The sequence below is a fragment of the Xenopus laevis genome, chromosome 5S (genome assembly GCF_017654675.1).
Source record: "Xenopus laevis strain J_2021 chromosome 5S, Xenopus_laevis_v10.1, whole genome shotgun sequence".
Lineage (NCBI taxonomy): Eukaryota > Metazoa > Chordata > Amphibia > Anura > Pipidae > Xenopus > Xenopus laevis.
Window position 1 is genome coordinate 11,526,103 of NC_054380.1, and position 22,859 is coordinate 11,548,961.

Here is a 22,859-nt window from a genome sequence, read left to right on the forward strand (position 1 = left end):
TTTATGTGAATTGTATTTCTAATAATGCACTTATTGTTGCTTATTATTGCAGTGACCCAGTGTTTGTTACTACAAATTTTTTGTTTTGCTGTTCAGTGCTTTGCCCTCAAGGAGCGCTATAATAATATACATACCTACATGAATTGTATTGGTGGGGCACAGAATGATGGGTAAGTGTATAAGGCCTGTATCTCATACTACTAATAGAATCATCCCTCATTAATTGGAGTGAAGCTCCAGAATTAAAGGGCCCATCAGAAAACAAGACAAGCCTGATTCAAGCCAAAGAATAGTATTTCCATTATAAGATGACATGAAGTCCCAGACTCACTGGCATCCCTACATTTTCTGGTACAACTTACCCTACTATGGACACAAACAGGAACAGGCAATGTTATCGGTTAAATAGAAAATACATTTATTTAAAGAAGCAAAGCTCATTTTGCAACAAATTCATTTCACTCCATGGAATGTAATAGTCATTAATCATATCTTAGTTTGGATCAAGTACAAGACAATGTTTCATTATTACAGAGAAAAAGGAAATTATTTTGAAGAATTTGAATTATGTGAATAAAATGGAGTCTATGGGGGTTATTTACGAAACTCTGAGGGGCACATTTATCAAGGGTCGAATATTGAGGGTTAATAAACACTCGAATTTAAATCCTTCGAATTCGAATATCGAATTAGCGCAAATCCTTCAATCAATCGAAATAAAAATTGTTCGATCAAACGATAAAATCCTTTGAATCGAACCTTTCGAACGATTTTAAGCGATCGATCAAAGGATTTTTCTTCAATCAAAAAAAGCTTAGAAAAGTGCTGGGGAGGGTCCCCATAGGCTAACATTGTACCTCGGTAAGTCAAATGATCGAACGATTTTTAGTTCGAATCGAAGGTCGTAGTAGCCTATTCGATGGTCGAAGTACCCAAAAAAATACTTTCGAAATTTGACGTTTTTTCATTCGAATCCTTCACTCGAGTTTAGTAAATGTGCCCCACAATGCAGAAAACCCGAAAAAGTTTATAGTATAAAATCTGAATTATTAGTGGGAAAAAAAACCCACAAATTTTTCATGATAAGTCCAAATTCGAAAATCACCCATCTCAGACCTGCCAAGGTTGCATATAAGTCAGTGGGAGAAGTTACAAAGATTTTTTGAGCTGTGCCGAGTTTCGCGCAATAATCTGAAGATTTCGGGGGTTTTCGGGCAAAAAACGGAAAATCTGAAAAATTCGTACAATTTGTATTTTTCACGATTTGTTCCAGCAAACAAAATTTTTGGAATAAACTATAATAAACTAAATAGGCTGGTTTTGCTTCCAATAACGATTAATTATATGTTAGTTGGGATCAAGTAAAAGCTACTGTTTTATTATTACAGAGAAAAAGGAAATTATTTTGAAAATGTTTGATTATTTGGATACAACAGGAGACAGCCTTTCCATAATTTGGAGCTTTCTGGATATTGGGTTTCCGGATTATGGATCCCATACCCGTACTTGTCTTTCTATTCAGGCCTCTCCAATTCATATTCCAGCCTCTTATTCAAATCAAAGCATGGATACTAGGGTAAATTGCAAACTAAAGAGCTGATGAAAAAAAGCTAAATAATTTAAAAATCACAAATCACAAAAAGATTAAAAACCAATTGCAGATTGTATCAGAATATCACGCTCTACATCATACTAAAAAAGTTAATTTAAAGGGGAACAACCCATTTAAAAGTAACCAGAAAGGTTACACCCACAATAAGGCAGTTTAGCGACATTAATAAACAATGTTTCCATTTCTTTTGCCAACAGCCATATTTGGTATTAGTAAAGGCTTAGTTACATTATCATCTCTGGGCTCAATCTCTCCTTCACCTTGTGGGGAAGAGCAAGTACCCAAATTCATTTCAGGATGCTCTTCTAATGGGATACCCACTGGGGAGAGTGTATTCTCATTATGTTCACTGTAGTCTTGTTCAGGACAATCCTCCATGGATACTGCGTCCCTGTCTGCTGGAAGGTTCTCTTGGTCCCTTATACGGGAAATCTTCCCATTAGAGTGATGATGCTCTGGTACATGATCTGTGACACCAACCCGTCTCATTTCAATAACCACATCTTGGGTTTCCACACTAAAAAGAGGAAAACAACGGAGAAAGCTATATTAATAAATCATACACCGCAAATGCAATTTCAGATGCAATTCACCATAATATTGACACATTATAAGACATTTTTCCCCATAATTATATATAATATTTTATATATTATAATATAATTATTATATATATATATAATTATTATTATATATAATAAAGTCATTTTGACAGTACATGGAATCAGCACCATTGTAAGGGTTTGTTTTAATGAAACAAACAAGTTAAAGGGATCCTGTCATCGGAAAACATGTTTTTTCCCCAAAATGCATCAGTTAATAGTGCTACTCCAGCAGAATTCTGCACTGAAATCCATTTCTCAAAAGAGCAAACAGATTTTTTTTATATTCAATTTTGAAATCTGACATGGGGCTAGACATATTGTCAATTTCCCAGCTGCCCCTGGTCATGTGACTTGTGCCTGGACTTTGAGAGAAACGCTTTCTGGCAGGCTGCTGTTTTTCCTTCTCAATGTAACTGAATGTGTCTCAGTGGGACATGGGTTTTTACTATTGAGTGTTGTTCTTAGATCTACCAGGCAGCTGTTATCTTGTGTTAGGGAGCCGTTATCTGGTTACCTTCCCATTGTTCTTTTGTTTGCCTGCTGGGGGGGAAAAGGGAGGGGGGGTGAGATAACTCCAATTTGCAGTACAGCAGTAAAGAGTGATTGAAGTTTATCAGAGCACAAGTCACATGACTTGGGGCAGCTGGGAAGTTGACAATATGTCTAGCCCCATGTCAGATTTCAAAATTGAATATAAAAAAAAAAAATCTGTTTGCTCTTTTGAGAAATGGACTTCAATGCAGAATTCTGCTGGGGCAGCACTATTAACCGATTAATTTTGAAAAAAAAATGTTTTTCCCATGACAGTGTCCCTTTAAAGAAAACATTGTCAGAATTGGGACTTTGCCATTTCTAGTGCTCACTATTAAAACTTTATGTTTTTGTGTGAAATTAAAATATACCTTTATATCCATAAACCTCCTCCTCCCCAGCACATGATTAAACAATACAGGCGTTTACTATTTAAATTTGAAGTATAAACAATGTAGGGGCCACTTAATATCAGTACTGATGCCTTTTAAAGCTTACACAAGGGAAGTAGTCACAGCAGCCAGACTTTTATGTGAAGGACAGCACTTCCTGTTTTAAAGGTATCAAACTAAGAATGGCATTGGCAGCTTGGGATAATCAAGCACCGGCAAATAGAATAAAATTTAGAATAAATAAAAAAGACAAATTGATGCTCAAATACTTACTGCTTAGAAGTGCCTCGTTTAGTTCTTTTTCTGTAAAACAGACAAAGTAAATGAATTCCAGCAAGATCTAATCGCCTCCCAACAAGTCAAAGGGAAGAGAAATAAAACTTACCGTTTACATCTATAAGCCACAAATATAGCTACAAAATGACCAATAAGACCAAGACTTGCTAATATAAGCACTGCTATTAGGTCATGGCCTGTCTCAGCTGCCCCAGGCTGGGTAGGATTATCAGCTTCAAGGTTTTTACTTGAGGAATTGTCACAACATCCTGAAATGACAAGATACAGTTGAATAGTTCTGATCCTATAAAGAAATAGAAATGCCGCTGCCCTGAGAGAGCTCTAGTTCAACAACTTGAATGCTACAAGAAGTTTATAATATGATCCCCCACGGGATAATTTACACTGGGCTACTTCAGTATGTTTCAGAATATCTTATCACCTGCAAGTGCAGCCGGAACGGGAAGTGTACGGCCAGTGCCATATTCCAAATATAGATCGTTATGTGTCAGATCTGCCATGTACAACAACACACATTTCTGTGTCTCATTCAGTATCACCACTGTTTTATTACATGTTTCTTTCATGAAGAGCTCGGTAAATTGGAAACTGCAGTAATTCTCCTTGCCCGCTATACTGATTGTCAGGTGTTGGTTCAGCAGATTTTCCTCCGTACAGAATTTATGGATTTGGCAGAAGGAACATGAAGAAGAGGCTGTGGAAGAGAGAAATACATTTTATTAAGGATTATGTAGAGGAAAATGTACCTCCTACTGTAAATGCTAAGGACATCAGAAGTCACTGCGAGTTCATATATGCAGGCTGAGTTATACAGGGAACTCGGAGTATCACTCATGTATTATAAGGGATAATGTACACCCTACTGTAAATTATAAGGATATTAGAAGTCAATGAGGGGTTCTGTGACCATATAAAGGCACAAGGCTGCAGGCTGAGTTATACAGGGAACTCGGAGTATCACTCATGTATTATAAGGGATAATGTACCCCCTACTGTAAATGATAAGGATATTAGAAGTCAATGAGGGGTTCTGTGACCATATAAAGGCACAAGGCTGCAGGCTGAGTTATACAGGGAACTCTGAGTATCACTCATGTATTATAAGGGATAATGTACCCCCTTCTGTAAATGATAAGGATATTAGAAGTCACTGGGGGGTTATGTGACCATATAAAGACACAAGGCTACAGGCTGAGTTATACAGGGAACTCTGAGTATCACTCATGTATTATAAGGAATAATGTACCCCCTACTGTAAATGATAAGGATATTAGAAGTCACTGAGGGGTTGTTCTGTGATCATATAAAGGCACAAGGCTGCAGGCTGAGTTATACAGGGAACTCTGAGTATCACGGCATAATATACAGGTCAGGCAATTCCATATCACTCAATTTACATGTACAGGTATGGGGCCCTTTATCCAGAATGATTGGAACCAGGGATTTTCCAGATAAGGGGTCTTTTTGTAATTTGGATCACCATACTGTAAGGCTTACAAAAAAACAAACAAAAAAAAAACATGTAAACATTAAACAAACCCCATAGAATTGTTTTGCATTCAATAAGAATTAATTATATCTTAGTTGGGGTCCAGTACAAGCTACTGTTTTATGATTACAGAGAAATAAAATCTTATTTAGAATTATTTGATTAAAATGGAGTCTATGGGAGATGGCCTTCCAGTTGGGGAACATAAAGATGTGGGCTAATAGAGCAGCACTCCAGTTGGGCGTAACAGTAGTTCTTTTTTAAAAAATTGCTCCCCCACCAGAGCTAGGCCACTCACACAGCAAGGCGGCTTGTACCGGAGCTCCCTCCCGGTGCAGGTGGCAATTAAAAAAAAAAAAAAATACTGTTACTCCCAACCAGAGTGTGGGGATTCCACTCATTTACAGGAATTGTAGCCCACTTCAATTAAATAGCACATTGTGCCACATAGTGAGTGAGATTTTGTGATCACTAGTGCTTATGCACTTGCAGCAGTTACAATGGTAAATGCGCAGCAAAATATGTCAGTGCTTTAAAAATACATGTTATTAACAATAATAATGATCAGCAACTAATCAGTTATCTTGCAAAGGACTGACCACAGTTACTGCCCTGGTTAATGTAGCACATTAGTTAATAGATAAGCCCAAAAACATGAGTATAGACCAGGGATCCCCAACCTTTTGAACCCGTGAGCAACATTTAGAAGAAAAAAAAGAGATAGGGAGCAACACAAGCATAAAAAATGTTCTTGGGGTGCCAAATAAGTTCTGTGATTGGCCATTTGGTAGCCCCTATGTGGATTGTCAACCTACATTGAGGCTCTGTTTGACAGTACATCTGGTTTTTATTCAACCAAAACTCCAAGCCTGGAATTCAAAAATAAACCCCTGCTTTGAGGCCACTGGGAGCAACATCCAAGGGGTTGGAAAGCAACATGTTACTCATGAGCTACTGGTTGGGGATCACTGGTATAGACGAAGCGGAGTATTCCAGGAATTGTGCCTTTAATTCTGCCTTCAGAGTTCAGAGCCCAGTGTGCATGCATGAACTTAAGTTACAAATTTGCACTAATGCAATGCACATTATATAATAAACTCTTTATGAATGGTGATATTTTAAACTTACATAAAGCACAGACATTCAGCAGGAGAACCATAAGCCTAAGCCAGCAGCTCCATTGTACTAGGAGAGAGAAAAAAAGAGTTTACAATTATTTTACTTCCCCGTGTTGTGTTCTATGTAATAATCGGTGTAATAGCCCTGTATTGGCAGCTCTTAAGCAACTTGCTGACCAAAGTTTGGTTATCTCTGGGCAGTAAGAGGCAAAGAACGTACAGGCTGGAAAATCAAGTAGCACAGCCCAAAAGTGGCCAAATTTAAAGCGTGACAAACCAAAGCAACTTTTACAAATATGATACTATTACTTTGTACTGGTCCAGTCTGATTCCATTATGGCTGTAGGGCCCATTTTCCCATAGAAGATAACAGACGGGCAGTTAAGGTGGTCATAGACGTTTAGATTTTTAAAAGATCTTTTTGTTACCGTAAGACTAAGCTTATCCTGATAGATTGTTTACATATACGATTTGTCCATCAACTAAAAAGATAATTTCAAGCGATTTCATCTATTTGAAACCAGGAAAACTGCGGGAAGCCGTCTGCTTGGTCCTGCAAACAACTGGACAATGGAAACATTTTACTGTGACCAATGAAAATCTTCTAACCTGCCCGATCGATTTTCTGACCAATGTCGGATGAAAAATCGTTAGATGCCCGGTATCTTACCGATTGATGCCAATGTTATTAAAGGGAGATAACTTTTAGTATGATGTAGAGAGGGATATTCTGAGACCATTTGCAATTGGTTTTCATTTTTCATTATGTGTCGTTTTTGAGTTATTTAGCTTTTTATTCAGCAGCTTTTCAGTTTGCCGTTTCATCAATCTGGTTGCTAGGGTCCAAATTATGCTAGCAGCCATGCACTGATTTGAATAAGACGGGAATATGAATAGGAGTGGGCCTGAATATTAAGATTAGTAATAAAAAATTTGCATTAACAATACATTTGTAGCCTTACAGAGCATTTGATTTTTGGAAGGGGTCAGCGACGCCCATTTGAAAGCTGCAAATAGTCACAAGAAAAAGACAAATAACTATAAAACTTAAAAATAAATAATGAAAACTAATTGAAAAGTTGCTTAGAATTGGCCCTTCTTTAAATACTAAAAGTTACTTTAAAGGTGAACCACCCCTTTAATAGGAAAAAACGGCAATATAGGAAGGCCGGTATTTTTTTTTTTCAGAAAAGGTGGCAACCCTATTCATGGTTCACTACACAGCTATAGGATGAAATCATATATTCTGTGAAATAAGGCTGTTGCGGCTAAGAAAAATTCTCTACCCATTTTTAGCCCATAACCCAGTCTTCAACCATTTCCCTACGTCCGTCTTGACTCATTTCTACAGCCCTTTTGCTTGTGGGCCTTTTTAAGTACAAGCCATCTGGACATTCATCATATAGTCCACCCCCAACACCTGATAACAAGGATAAAGCTATATAAAAACAATGGAGTCATTCCGCCATAGTTCCAAGGATATCTGTTATAGGAATTCAATTTTTATCCCAAATTTCACAATAATTGACCTTCAAGCTGGGCTTTCAGGTGTATTAAAAAAGGAGTAAGCAAATCGCGAATTCTCCCCAAATCTCACCCTAACTGCACTTCTCATACTGCCAGTGGGTGCAGTGTGCAAAGAGATCCCTGTACAAAAGACTCCCTTCTGTGAATAACATCCTACCTGATGCCAGTGCTGAAAACATTTGTCGAATCAACAGCACCATGATTTTGTGTAGAGGTGGAAACTTAATAGTGCTGTTCTTTTTTACTTCGTTCTTTTCTTTTTTCCTCTTCCTCTTGCAACGTTTGTCTGTTCCTTTATCCAGGACCATGAATTCATTTTCGGCTGCTTGTTGGACACGTTGTTTCTTAGCTGGTGTAATCTCTGGGCACATGTCCTCTCTGTTCTCCTGAGCTCCGGGGCCCACAACCAGGCACTCTTGCTTTTTTGTGTGTAATATTCCGCCTGGGGTGCTGGGGTAAGCACAGACACAATGGATATTAAATGATAAGACAAAAGTTAAACCAACTGAACACAATTAAATTTACATTTTTTCTTTCCTTCTATCTCAATACATTCTAAAATACTCACTTACTCCTTCAGTATTAGTAATCCCCATCTGTCCTTACCAGCTCACTCATCTCCATGTGCCCTTTCCTGTTTCCTAATTTCCCTGTTTGTTATTTACAGATTTTTTTATCCCCATGTGATCTGCCCCGTCTCCCTAATTTCCATGTACCCTTCTAAAATTCCTAGTCTTTATCCCAGCTGCCAAATATTCATGTGCTCTTCATAGTTCTCGAATTCCCCTATACACCCTCCCATACTCCCTTATCCCCTTGTGATCTTCCCTGGTCTCTAACCCCCATTGCTCCCTTCACATTATTATAATTCCTAGTGTGGCCTTTTCCAACTCTGCAATCCTCTGTACCCCCTCCCTGGCTCGCTTATCTCCATGAAGACATCACAGGTCCCATATCTCCATCCTGGCACTGTAATCGTTATGTGCACTTCACATCTCCACCCTGGATACCTAATCCTAGTGTTCCCTTCAATATACCTGTGTGTCCTTCCATGATCCCTTATTCCAGTGTGCCCTTCAATGCACCCTAATACCAGTGTGTCTTTCCTTGTAAATCCAGTATGCCCTTCCTTGCTCCCTAATTCCAGTGCCCCCTTCCTTGCTCCCTAATCCCAGTGTCCCCTTCCTTGCTTCCTAATCCCCAAGTGCTTTTGCCAATCCCACATAGCACTTACGATCTTTGTCCTATGATTCTGTATATATTTATTATGTGATTTGTCTCCCCCATGTATACTTTTATATATAGACGCGGGGACGCGCTTGCCGTCTGTGCAGCTGTGGAGAGCGTACATGACAGAAAGCTGCTGAGGTTGCCTAGCAACGGTTGAAGCGCTTGGATCACGGAGCCTGCCAGCGACTTCCGGTTTGCCGATTCACCTCTGCTATGGCCCTATACGAGCAATCTTGGCGGCGCTGATCCTTTGTAATGGTCGGATCCACACTATCTCAGCTGGCACGATGCGCAGACACCAGAAGGTAAGGGGGACTTTATGTATTTGCGTTTTTTCTGTCTTTCTAGCACTTGACACCTCTTTTGTTTCCACACATGGTTGCTAGGCACCATAGCAACAAGTATTTGGCGCCATTTTGTGCTTAAATTGGCTGTCTGTGTTCATGGCACTGTTCTCACCCTGACGAAGATTCCTGTGCGGAATTGAAACGTTGGTCCACCAATAAACCTTTCAATGATCTAATGCTTTACTCAGTTTGTTTGATTATGGAGTGCTGTCCACAATGGAGATACTTTTATATATATATATATATATATATATATAATATATATATATATATATATATATATATATATATATATATATAATATATATATATATATATATATATATATATTGTACTTTTATGCACTGTACAGCGCTGCGGCTCCTTAACATCGCTTTACAAATAAAGTTATACATACATACCCTAACCACATTTTCAAACTGATCAACACAATAAAGTCTATTGACAGAGCCACAAAACATTTTTTTTTTCTTATTTTTTAAGCTAAAACATGACACACAGGAGAATTCAAACTACTCCATGTTTGACCCTTGCAAAGTATGTATGGTCAACATAACTCTATAATAGCAAATTATTCTTCCTCTCTAATCCCACTCAGAACCCTAGTCCCTACCTTGGATACAAATCCAAGACCTACAACACCAACCTGCGATTCCCTGCACCTTCAAATCTTTCCACACTACCCTCCTTTGGTTGCAAATTAACTCCTTTGTCTTCCATCACAGGATTCATATTCAGAGATTTGAGCATTGATTCATGTGTAGCATTCTCCATCCCAGATATATCCCCGACGTCTTTGGGAATTACTGGTTTCAATTCATCCACTCCGATTTCCTGGACTCCAACAACCCTATATATGAACAACAAAACGTATTCAAATTTAAGTAAAAGGACAAAAAAAAATCCAGACACTTGAGATAAATCTAAGTGATAAGAAACATTATCATCAAATTATAAACTGCTTGAAAATAACATGTAATGCTCTATATTATTTATTACTAATGCTGACAGATCTTCCACCTGAAAAGGATGTAGTGAGTTCCCTTCCCAGTCCGAGTCTCAACATGCCCTTCAATGCTACCTAATCCCACAATGTATTTGAAATATCCATTTTCCATCCTTTAACTGTCTATTTGCTGTCTGTCTCCCTGATCTCTATACTAGCTTTCTTATTCCCATTCTTCCTCTCAACCAATTTATCACTACCTGCTCTTTTTTTTTTTTACTTCCTAGCCCCTACATGACGTTCCAAATTCCCTAATTTCCACATGCCTTTCCAAGAGTGCTAATCCCAATGTGCCCTACTAACCTCCATACTTCTCAAGTACCCATCCCATATTCCTCATCCCCATACCCCTTACCTATTTGTCTAATCCCTACCTGCCCTGCTCAGCTGAGCTCTCTGGGTGCAAATTCTCTCCTTTCTCTTCAATCATGGAACTTGTATGAAGGGATTCAATTAATGATAGGTTTAATGCATTTTCCACTGCAGGAATAATTTTCAGATCTTCCATCATTTTTTTCTTTCCTCCATCCTCCCTGGTTTCCTGGGCACCAATATTCCTATGTGTGAAGGGTAAAAAGGAGCTAAAATAACATTTATATGCAAAAATCAGACAAGTCTAGACAAAGTCAAAATCACCCCAAATATGAAAGCTTAGGGTCCTCTGAACAGTTTGATGCCCAATATGTATAGGTGTACCCAAGCACGTGGCATATAGGGGCCCCAAAATGAAGACCCCCATATGGTCTGTCATTTCAGATACTGCAAAATCAAGACATTTACATCGTTTTGGGGGGGGCAAAAGTAGAAAAGGGTAAGTTCACCCCAGAAAACCATATATTTTCCGAAAGTACACATTCCCACGAATCTAAATTGGGTATGCATGTCTTTGTACTACAAAGTACCAAGCTGCAAATCATTCCTAAATGTGGTGCTTTCGGTGACATTTCCAAAAATCATCTCAAAATTTCTACCCTGCAGCATCGTATTAGCCACATACTTTTAGGTATCAAGAGAAATCACCCCAAATATGAAAGCTTAGGGTCCTCTGAACAGTTTGATGCCCAATATGTATAGGTGTACCTAAGCATGTGGCATATAGGGGCCCCAAAAGAACACCCCCATATGGTCTGTCATTTCAGGTACTGCAAAATCAACACATTTACATTGTTTGGGGGGGGGGGGCAAAGGTAGAAAAAAGTAAGTTCGCCCCAGAAAACCATATATTTTCGGAAATTACACATTCCCGCAAACCCAAATTGGGTATGCATGTCCTTGTACTCCAAAGTACCAAGTTGCAAGTCTTTCCTAAATTTGGAGATAAAAGCAATGGTTTTTACATTTTTGAAAATCGCCTAAAAATATTGCAATTGGCCGCATTTCTCTCAACCAATTTCTTGCATACAATTGTAAAATAACAAATATTGATGCCAAGGGTCTACTGAACAGTTTGATGCCCAATATGCATTGATATACCAAGGCAGTTGGCATGTGCGGACCCCAAATAAAAATAGTGCATATGAGTTTGCTCCGCTGCGATTCGCCTTCTGTGAACATAGACCATTGACTTCATATTATGTGCCTCAAGACCCTCCTAACAGCAAAGACCCCCCAAAACCATATGTTTTTGGAAAGTACACATTCTGACGAATCCAACAAAGATAAAGACGTCTTTGTACATCAAACTACCAAACTGCAAAGCTTTTCTAAACCTAGAGGTTTTTACAACATTTCTAAAAATTGCCTAAAAATGTTGCAGTTTGCCACATTTTTCGCACACAATGTTTTACGGGCAAAGAAAAACCACCCTAAATATGGACGTCAGAGGTCTAATGAATAACTTGATGCCCAATATGCATAGATTTACCAAAGTATGTGGTGCGTACGGACCCCAAATGAAAAACATGCATATGAATTTTCACACTAGCCAACTAAGCTGCTAAAAACAGTACCCCGACTTTGCGTTATGTGTTGTAAGACCCCCAAACTGTACAGCATATATTTTTGGAAAGTACATATTCTGACGGATCAAACAAAGTAAAATATATCTTTCTATACCAAAGCACCAAACAGCAAAACTATACTAAAGATACATAAGGAAAAATAATGCAGGGATAAAATTGCAATAAAACCACAAAAATTGTGTAAATCAATGAAATAACAAAATGACTGATCCAACAGAATAATTAGTGACCAAAATCGATTACCCAATAGTCATGCTGCCAAAACAAATGTTTTTTAGGGGTAAAAAAACACAAATTTGTAAAATGAAAAAGTAAAAAAAAAGTTTTGCGTGTATACACTAAAAGTGGTGTGAGTGTGTATATAAGTGTGAAATAAGTGCAAATAAGTGTACATAACTTTACAAAAACAATTACAAAAAAATCTTTACTAAAATGAGTGTCTAATTGTGTAACTGTATAGATCTATACAAGTGTAGTGTGTGTGTGTGTGTAGTGTTTAGTGTATAAAATAAGGCCACTTACTGTTGCTGGAGCAGGAGAGGGAGAGTCTGATCTTCTAGTCTGAGACTTTCAGTAGTGTGTGCTGATGACTCACTGCAACCAGAAGTGCGTGGGCGTGGCCAGAGTAGCAGAGAGAAGAAGGAAGACGGAGGAGCTGGTAAATTGCTTCTTCTTGCGATTTGAGTTTGGTCCTGCAACAATCCTGTTGCAGGACCAACCCCAGCCTTGTTGCCCAGGGGGCTGTCAGCACTGCTAAGTCTCTGCAGAGGCGGCTAAAGCCGCTGATCAGCACTGATTTCTGCCAGAACGTACTAGGTACGTTCTTGGCAGTTAAAGCCCTTGCCTGCCAGAACGTACAGCGTACGTGCTTGGCAGGCAAGGGGTTAAGGGAGACATATAGGATAATATTATCAATCTTGTGGGCAATAATGAATAATACTGTGTTTTAAAGATAAAATCATATAAGAGGGGGAGGAGGGAGATAACACCAGCCATGCAGTCACACAAGCAAAGAAAGGCTTCAGTTCCCTACCAGGTCAGCCTAGCTGCTGATTGGCTCCTGTCCTACAGTGCAGTGTGTTTCATCAATTTAAACCATCTTCATTTGAACTGAAGAAGCTGCTCGGATGAGTAGTGAAACGCCTTCAATGATAACTCAGCAAGTCCAGTTGCTCTACAATGACTTATACTAGATATACGTTAAAAACACTTTCATGATTTGGTGTTACTGTTCCTTTAAGAGCATTCTCCCACTTTATCTTATCCAATCTGTGCCACATAATTCCGTGTTTTCCTATAGGACAGGGCCCAGCAGTACATGGTATAGTATAGAGGGGAGGGTGAATCTCATTTCTTATCACATAACTTTTACAATCCCCAAAGCTTACAATGTCCTACAGGGTTTTGATACCCAAGTGTGCCCATATGGCAATATCTTCCAAAGATGTGGAAGTGAGGAAGATATTCACTGCCCCACAGCGAGGTCCAAGACCAGACCAGGCCTGGACTGGCAATGTGTGGTTACTGGCAAATGGGCTACAGCAGTGGGCCACTTTAAGATTCCATAAACATTTACTATGTATTGGACTGCTGGGGGCTGTTTGGGCCTATGTGGAATTCTAGGGCCTAGTTTTAATCCCAGTCTGGTCCTGGACCAGTTTCTAAAAAGCCCATGCAATTGTATTCATAGGTGGTATAGAGGCATAATACGAGGAGGTTCCTCAATAGGGAAGTCTGGGAAGGGTTTCAGCCATACTGGTCTAGTGCAGCTAAAATAATGGAAGCAATCATCTTACTGGTTGTTATTGGTTTACCTTCTTTACTTGCCGTCTCATGAACCTTCTTAAATAATTAAAGGAAAACTATACCCCTTGCACAATGTTGGTCTCTGTAAAAAGATATTGCATAAAACAGCTCATATGTAAAACCCTGCTTCATGTAAATAAACCATTTTCATAATAATATACTTTTCTAGTAGTATGTGCCATTGGGTAATCATAAATAGAAAACTGCCATTTTTAAAAATTAAGGCCGCCCCCTGGGATTGTACGATTCTTAACATACCATACATGTTAAGTCACATGAGCCAATTAAGAGACAGAGTTGTGTCTTTTGCTTCCACGCTTCTTTCTGTTACAGTTAGAGCTGCAGTATTTTTGGTCAGGTGATCTCTGAGGCAGCACACAGACCATCACAAAATGGTGGCTCAAGGCAAGAGATGTAAAAGGGCAATATTTACTTAAATATATAGACCAGTTTGAAAAGATTCTTGAATATGTCACTTAATATGATATAAACTATCTGTTGCTCAAGTATTCATTTTGGGGGTATTGTTTTCCTTTAACACCAACCAGAAGCAGCAAATGATCTCCAAGTCTGACATCCAACAGGTCGGAATCTTTGGCACACTCTTACTTACCCTGTCTCTTGCACTGGCTTCTTTTCCTCGACGTCATCTTGTGCCTCCTTACTCTGTCTGCAAATAAGTGGAAGCGCGAAAATTAATTGAAATGAATGAATAAAATTGAGCCAAGCATCTGAATTATGTTAAGGGAGAAGGAAAGGCTAAAATTAAATAAGCTTTATCAGAAAGGTCTATATAATAATATACCAGTAAACCCTCAAAGTAATGTTGCTCTGAGTCCTCTGTCAAAAGAAACACAACATTTCTTTCCTTCTATTATGTACTCATGGGCTTCTGTATCAGACTTCCTGCCTTCATCTTAAGTCTCCAGGGCTAGGGCTTGAGCATGCTCAGTTTGCTCCTGACCCTCCCTGCTGTAATCTGAGCCCACAGCTATGAGTGAGCAGGCAGAGACTCGGGCAGGAAGTGGTGTCCCACCAAGCTAATATGGCAGCTGCTATCCTAAACAAACAGAGAGAGCTTCTAGAGCTGTTTACTCAGGTATGGTAAATCCTTCTGCAGAATAAATATAGTCTTATAGCTTGCAATATTGTGGCTAATTTATTGGCAATTAACTGCTTTGGTAGCTTTCTGGAACGTTTCTGCCTGCCCTCCTACCAATAACAACATGCTATGATGAGAAAATAGAGACAGCAGGTCCACAGGCAACTGGTAGAGAAACAGGCAAAACAAATCTATCTTGCCTAAAGCTGTTACACACGGGCGAGATGATATCTATCTGATATCTAATAACTGCTATCCAACACAGTGATTTCTATACAATCCCCCCCCAATGGCCCTGCACGAATGGCCATTTTGATGGTATATATATATAGTTAGTACATAGATAGATACATATACATTTGGCACCCCAAAGTGGAAGAAGACTTTCCTTCTCCTTTAAAAATGATTTCCTTTTTCTATGTACGATAATAATAAAACAGTACTTCGTATTTGATCCCAACTAAGATATAATTAATCCTTATTGGAAACAAAACCAGCCTATTGGGTTTATTTAATATTTACATGATTTGTTAGCAGACTTATGAGAAATACAGAAAGATCCATTATCCAGAAAATCCCAGGTCCTGAGCATCGATAACATATACACATATGTAACACTATTTTGGTGCTATATTAGACCAACAGGTTTAATGTTCAGCTATATCTATAGAGCATGGGTTACATTTGACTAACACAGGGCCTTCACTAAGTGGAAGAGACAAAGAGTCCTGCGCGGGTCCATTTTTTGGAACCTGTAGCTGCATTCTTACCCGATTGGACCCGCTACAACCCGCAAGTACCTTATCCGCAACCCCGACCTGCTGCCCATCAAGAAGTAACATCATCGGAAGTGGGCGTGATTAGAAAAAGGGGAGTAAAACCGGAAGTGCCGTCATTATAAACTGGAAGTGACATCATCGGAAGTAGGCGTGATCAGAAAAAAGTAGTAAAAATCGCTATTGCGAATACCCGCGACCTGCAAACCCGCAGAACCGCGTCTATACCTGCACCCAGGCAGGACGCTTGAGGACTCTTATCATGAGCTACTGGTTGGGGATCACTGCTCTAGAGGTACTGTCCCTGTAGGGTAGAACAGCTTTACTGGGCCTTGTTGTACCCAGGCTCCCTGAAAACATCCAGCTGGGTCAGCAATAGGGTTGCCACCTTGTCAAGAAAAAAATACCAGCCTTCCTACATATTTATCTTTTTTCCCTATCAGTAACATTGGAATCAACCATCATTTTTACCGGCCAGGCCAGTAAAATACCGGCCAGGTGGCGACCCTAGTCAGCAACCAGAAGCCAAAGAGGAAGACTCACCCCTAACCAGGCACTGTATTAAAGTGTGGCTGAAAGTTGTCATAAAGCCTCTTGGCCAATAACTGTAATATGTAAACTAACAACTAGATACATGGGCATCTGCCCAGCAGTATGGAGATAAGGAAGTGTAGGGATTTAAAGCCATAGGGACATATTAAAACCTATGGGTATATAATTAATAATATATATACTTTAATAATGAATGTTTTTCTTGGTGAAAGTGAAAGTATTTCCAGGGATGTGGATGGCACCGGAAGGATTTATTGTGCAAGAAAAACAACAAAAGGAAATGAGAAAGATTAGAAACACAGGGCATTGCTGCCAAGCGCCTCTTTAATGGTCAAATGGATCTTTGTAGATGAATCTGATTTCGCTTCATTAGAAAGAGTCCACCATCATCTGATTCTTTGTCCTTTCCCTTATTCTAAATAAAGTCTCTGTCCTTGGAGCAGAAGAAGTGTCTGAGCTGCTGTGGGGGGAGGAGGGAAACCTGCCAGTGTTGGGGGTCAGTCTGGGGAACAGGTGCAACTAAATCGGTTTAGGAAAATAAGTTGCTTGCGAGGCTGAGGGAGGTCTGAGGCCAAAGTGATGTTACTGTGGGCCCCACAAACAATGATTTGACCCCAAGGCCGATCCCTAACTCTCATACTGTCGCTATTAGGAATAAAAGCCACTTTACAACAACCTTTAGCACTAGCGGGTTTCCCAACTGCCCGATCCCCCGTGTTGCACTTACTGCGCCATTTCTGCTCCAGATGCCGATGCAGCTCCTTTACAGCGGACTCTTCACGTACAGCTTCCAGCACCACAGCGCCGCCGTGGCAATTACTGGAGGTTGGGAGGCGTCCGAAACTGTGTCACTTAATTCCGCCCTGGACCGTACTAATAGGGACTAGGATTTAGGGGGGAATTAGATGACCTCTCGACAACCGACCAAGTTTTTACTGGGATTGCATTGGGCTTCACCCGTGTCAGTGAATGGTTGTTCCACCTGGACCGTACTAATAGGGACTAGATTTTAGGGGGGAATTAGGTGACCTCTCGGCACCCACCAAGCTCTTTACTGGGATTGCATTTCACCCGTGTAACTGAATGGCTGTTCCGCCTGGACTGTACTAATAGGGACTGGGTTTAGGGGGGAATTTCAGGTGCAATCCCGGCTCCCCCTTTTTAGAATTGCCAGGTGTAATTTTCAAAACCAGCCAAAGTCACCTACACAACCAGCCCAAAACTAGCCAAGGGGCACTTCAAAAGTAGTCCAAAAATAGCCCAATGTGTGCAGTGAAAAAAGTCTAAAAAATACACAAATATATATAAAGATATAACTTTTTCAAATTTTTCCATGAAGCAAAATGGGGGGGGGCAGGAGGCAGGGCTGCCATCAGGGGGGCACATGGGGTACAAGTGTAGCGGGCCCGGGCCTGAAGGGGGCCTGGTAGTGCTGAACTTTTCAAAAGAGCCGGACCCCCCTTAACAGCAGCAAAGCCTTCCGAAGTCCCGAACAGCCGAAATGCAGAAGTGCCAAAAAAGCCGAACAGCCGAAGTCCCGAAGTGGCGTAAAGACCCGAAGCCATGAAAATAGCCGAAGCTGAAGTCCGAAGTCACGGAAACAGCCGAAATTAAAGTCTTAAAGCTGCTAAAAGACCCAAAGTCACGAAAGGAGGCGAAGTTGAAGTCCTGAAGCCATGAGTTCAATTCCTCTGAACATTAATGTGTGTTTTTTTTAATCCCCTGGCCACCAATGTATTATTTTAATATTCTATAGGCCCCTGTTACCAATGTTTTTTTTAAAAAATATTCTTTGGGGCTTCAGTTATTTTTAACTTGTAAGGGGGGCCCTGGCACCAGTGTTTTTTTAAAAAATATTCTTTGGGGCCCCATTTTTTTTAACTTGTAAGGGTGGCCCTGGCACCAATGCTTTTTAATATAAACTTTTATGGGGAGCCCTGGCACCAATGTTTTTTTTTAAATATTCTCTGGGGCCCAATTTTTTATTACTTGTAACGGGGCCCTGGCACCAATGCTTTTTAATATAAACTTTTATGGGGGGCCCTGGCGCCCAGGTCTCCAATAGCTTTTTCTAACTTGTGTGTGTGGACGGATTACCTTTTTTAGTGCTGATGTCTGTGTGGTCTTTTAACTGTGATGTGGAGTGGGCGGGATCTTAGGTGGGGCTCGGGGGGTGGGTGTGGCCCAGGGGCCCCCAAAAAATTTTTTGTACGGGGCCCGTGATTTCTGATGGCGGCCCTGCCAGGAGGTATAGGGGCCCCATAAGGCCTAATACATATACAATTTCAATAAATGTTTGTAAAACAGTTCAACCTTTTTAGGCGGCCAGCAGATTTTTGCCCCAAAATTGTCTGAAATTGAGGAAAGTCAGCAGAAAATGCGAGAATGCTTAAGAGTGACGGGAGACCGGGTACAGGGCCCAAAATCTGGGAACTCCCACTGCATGCTGGGTATTGTAGTCTTACATTGAACTTGGCAGTTGGTAAACAAAAACGACATTACTCAACATGCATTGGGAGACGCAGACTTTATTACATTAGGGCAAGAAAAAACTTTGGCCGGTTTCCAAAGTACAAATCAGCCAAAGGCCCAAAAAGTAGCCCAAATCCATACCTTGGCTAGTTTGTACTTTCAAAACCCACCTGGGCTTTAAATTATTAGCCCAATTTGTCTGGAAAATTGCCAACCTGGAAACACTGCCCCTCTGGCAACTGCCTAGTTCTTTACTGGGATTGCACTGGGCTTCACCCGTGTCAGTGACTGGACCGTACTAATAGGGACTAGGTTTTAAGGGGGAATTAGGTGCCATCCTGGCTCCCCCTCTGGCACCTGCCTGGATTGCATTGGGCTTCAGGGCGTGGGAGGCAACATCGTAGTACTCCCTGTCCCACCCATTTATACCGTATATTCCTATACCTTCTTTATACCTTGTGATTTCATTGTAGATAATTTTTTTTTCCCTCTCAAAGGTTTTATATCATCTACTTTTTTTCCATTTGATGTTTAGCTTCTTCCTAGTGCTTTTTAGATATATAGATTTATATCTGTGGTAAAAGTATTCCAGAATTGTATAAAAAATAGCCAGAAAAGGTTTTCCACGCGTAAAAGAAACAATAATGAATCAAATTCTGCTCACAGTTGCCCAAATATATCCTAAATCAGGAGTGCCCGTATTTTACTAATGCAAGGTTTACTTTTAGTGATGTCCTATTATGTTCAACATTCAAGGTGTTTTTAGCATTTCTATTCCATGCAAAATATTGCTTTTAAATATTGAGAAAATGTATATTGCGAACCGCGCGGGTTCAGGCAGATCTCGGGACACCTCTTGTGGGTCGTGGGCAGATTCTGGTTGAACTCTTCCACTTGCTCTCCCTGCCCACGACCTTACACTGCTCACACACAAGGCATGGTTGCCATATGGCTTATTTTACTGGACTAGTGGTTAAATGCTTTATGTTGCCAGTTATAAGTAGGGCAGAAAGATATATATACCTATGCAGACCAATCTATACACTCCCATATATTAACTATATATACAGTCATATGAAAAAGTATGAATTCTGTGCAGTTTTGTTTATCATTGGATGAGCTTTCAAAGTAGCAACTTCATTTTAATATATAACTTGCCTTTTGGAAACAGCAGTATTTCAGCAGTGACATGAAGTTTATTGGAGTAAAAGAAAATATGCATCATAACAAAATTAGACAGGTGCATAAATTTGGAAACCCCAACCGAGATATTACATCAATACTTAGCTGAGCCTCTTTTTGCAAATGTAACAGCTTCTAGACGCCTCCTATAGTCTTTGATGAGTGTCTGGATTCTGGATGTGGCTATTTTTGACCATTCGTTCATACAAAATCTCTCCAGTTCAGTTAAATTTGATGCTGCTGAGCATGGACAGTCTGCTTCAAAACATCCCATAGATTTTCCATGATATTCAAGTCGGGGGACTGTGACGGCCATTCCAGAATATTGTCCTTCTCCCTCTGCATAAATGTCTTTGTAGATTTCCAAGTGTGTTTAGGTTCATTGTCTTGTTGGAATATCCAACCCCTGCGTAACTTGAACTTTGTAACTGATGCTTGAACATTATCCTGAAGAATTTGTTGATATTGGGTTGAATTCATCTGACCCTCGACTTTAACAAGGGCCCCCGTCCCTGAACGAGCCACACAGCCCCACAGCATGATGGAACCTCTACCAAATTTGACAGTAGGTAGCAGGTGTTTTTCCCCATAGGCTTTCCTAGCTTTTTTTGATCAAAGGAAAATCATTCGATCGATGAATTAAAATCCTTCAAATCGTTCGATACGAAGGATTTAATCGTTCGATCAAACGATTTTTCCTTCAATCGTACAAACAAAGGAAATGTGGTAAATCCTTCGACTTCGATATTCGAAGTCGAAGGATTTTACTTCGACGGTCGAATATCGAGGGTTAATTAACCCTCGATATTCGACTCTAAGTAAATGTGCCCCTATGTGTAGCCTTGTCATGAGCTTTTGGGGTTTCAAATTGTGAACCACAAAGGGGAAAACCTTTGTATTAAGTGGTGATTGGGATCAAATAACATTCTTGCTATAGAATAAAAACCTGTGTTTTTTGTGGTCGATAATGTAATATCTCAAAAATTCGAAGCAAAATAACCTTTTCAAGTGGGCATCACCCTAACAAATAATTGCAAATACTTTTCTATCACGTTAATTGAGCAAAATAAACTATACTTACACTATATATATATATATATTATTTTACATTTTAATATACGGTATATATATATATATATATATATATATATATATATATATATTATATATATTATTTTACATTTAATATACGGTATATATATATATATATATATATATATATATATATATATATATATATATATATATATATATTATTTAAACATTTATGGAATTACACAATCGAAGCAAGCAGGCAGGCACCTCAGGCATAAAGACAGGGCAGGTAAGATATGGTTGACAGCTCAGATATTTAAACTCTTTAATAACAGGTATGGATCTTTTAATGAAAAAAAAAAAAGAATCTAGTTTTCATGATTAATTTGCTAAAGACTTTCATTATACAGATTTTCATGTGTGGGTGACAGGTTCTGCTTTAAAGGAAAACTATACCCCCCAAACAATGTAGGTCTCTATAAAAAGATATTGCATAAAACAGCTCATATGTAAAACCCTGCTTCATGTAAATAAACCATTTTCATAACAATATACTTTTTTAGCAGTAAGTGCCATTGGGTAATCCTAAATAGAAATGAATGTTTCCGTTCTATTGTGAAAAAAAAGGCATTGATTCATTATCATCAGCCGTGGGTTTTCATAAAACCTCCAGTGAAAAGCCACACCATCCTTGCACCTAAAGACAAACGTGACGTATGGACTCACAGCAAATATTGTTTTCAGATTCCTTTTTATTTGAATTGCATTCTGACGAGGTACAGGCAATACTTTATTAGCACTGGGAATGACACAGTCACATCACGATTGATTCAGTCCTCATGATACAATCACATTAATGTCAGGTATTTGTCTATAAAGTTCCACAATAACTTTGTGCGCCAAGTTTATATTTGAGGGATTCTGCTTGCAAGACAGAAATGCACATGGGAACTATATACTGTGTGCAAGGAGGATGAGTAGGGGAGAGAATATCAGTAGGTTTTTCTTGCTGGATAAATGCAATGGGAATATTACAAGATGAATAAAGAATTATTTCCCTCTTGACTCACTTTCAGCCTTGCCTTAGCTGCCGTTGTTCTCAGACTAACAACAATCTCCCTGGCACCTTCCACAGGCCAGTATATGATAAAGGGGCATGGCCTATGGCTCAAAGGGTTAGAATTAATGTGACAAGGGGCACCTCAGCTGAAAATGGTTGGTAATGAGAATCTACAGGTCTAGCAGCAACAGGATTAGACCCTATGTTTGCCCACAAACTTATAAATACACTTTGTCAGTAAAGCGATTCCCTTGTTTTAAGTCGGAAAATAAATCCTTTAGATGAGAAGAGATTTGTTGATCCGGCTGATAAAATGTACGATGTGATTCTTTAGACTCATGGTGTCAGGTCAGACATGTGGTTTCAGAGAGCATTGGATGGTCCCAGAGAGTTACACTCTAACGGCCCAGGGTACAAATGTCCCTGGTTCTGGAACTGGGCACTGCAGAAAAGACAGAAAATATAGGGTTAATTTCAGCTGGTTTTTTTTCTTTTTCCCGTTAAAAGCATTTTAAAAAGGTATTACTTGCCCCGTACTGTATTTTTGATTTTGATTTGGGGGAGGGGGGTATTTCTGAGACTTCTATGTGACTGGGACAGAAAATCAGTTACCAGAATGTTTCAAGAACAATTCAGTGCTTTAGTGAACTATCCTTCCAGTAAAACAAATGGCCAGACTAAAGGCTCCTTCCATCTGAGGAACATCAATATCAATGGCCATTATAAGGCTCCAACTTATTGAAAACAATATAAATGGTC

General features: G+C 39.5%; 2 protein-coding genes across 4 annotated transcripts in view; both read right to left on the reverse strand.

Annotated features, from left to right (window-relative positions):
• Positions 1 to 1,607: 1,607 nt before the first annotated feature.
• Positions 1,608 to 17,410, reverse strand: LOC108717681. 3 transcript variants are annotated; one of them, XM_018264926.2, is made up of 11 exons: positions 17,079 to 17,366; positions 14,535 to 14,591; positions 12,638 to 12,709; positions 10,529 to 10,711; positions 9,795 to 9,998; positions 7,729 to 8,021; positions 6,055 to 6,111; positions 3,859 to 4,131; positions 3,526 to 3,685; positions 3,414 to 3,443; positions 1,608 to 2,129 (listed from the first exon to the last, which is right to left on the reverse strand). In XM_018264926.2, the coding sequence occupies exons 1-11, from the start codon at positions 17,084 to 17,086 to the stop codon at positions 1,775 to 1,777; spliced, it is 1,692 nt and encodes a 563-aa protein (XP_018120415.1). In that variant the 5' UTR covers positions 17,087 to 17,366; the 3' UTR covers positions 1,608 to 1,774. The 3 variants fall into 3 exon arrangements, with proteins under 3 accessions (XP_018120415.1, XP_018120417.1, XP_018120416.1); XM_018264927.2 differs by lacking the exon at positions 12,638 to 12,709 and having other exon boundaries at positions 1,610 to 2,129; positions 17,079 to 17,410; XM_018264928.2 differs by lacking the exons at positions 10,529 to 10,711; positions 12,638 to 12,709.
• Positions 17,411 to 21,774: 4,364 nt separating this feature from the next.
• The window catches only part of xdh.S (xanthine dehydrogenase S homeolog), a 57,030-nt gene continuing 55,945 nt past the window's right edge, over positions 21,775 to 22,859 (reverse strand). Inside the window, exon 36 of the mRNA XM_041564226.1 lies at positions 21,775 to 22,542. Within this exon, the coding sequence (XP_041420160.1) occupies positions 22,492 to 22,542 (51 nt within the window). The 3' untranslated portion in view covers positions 21,775 to 22,491. The remainder of the gene's footprint in view (positions 22,543 to 22,859) is intronic.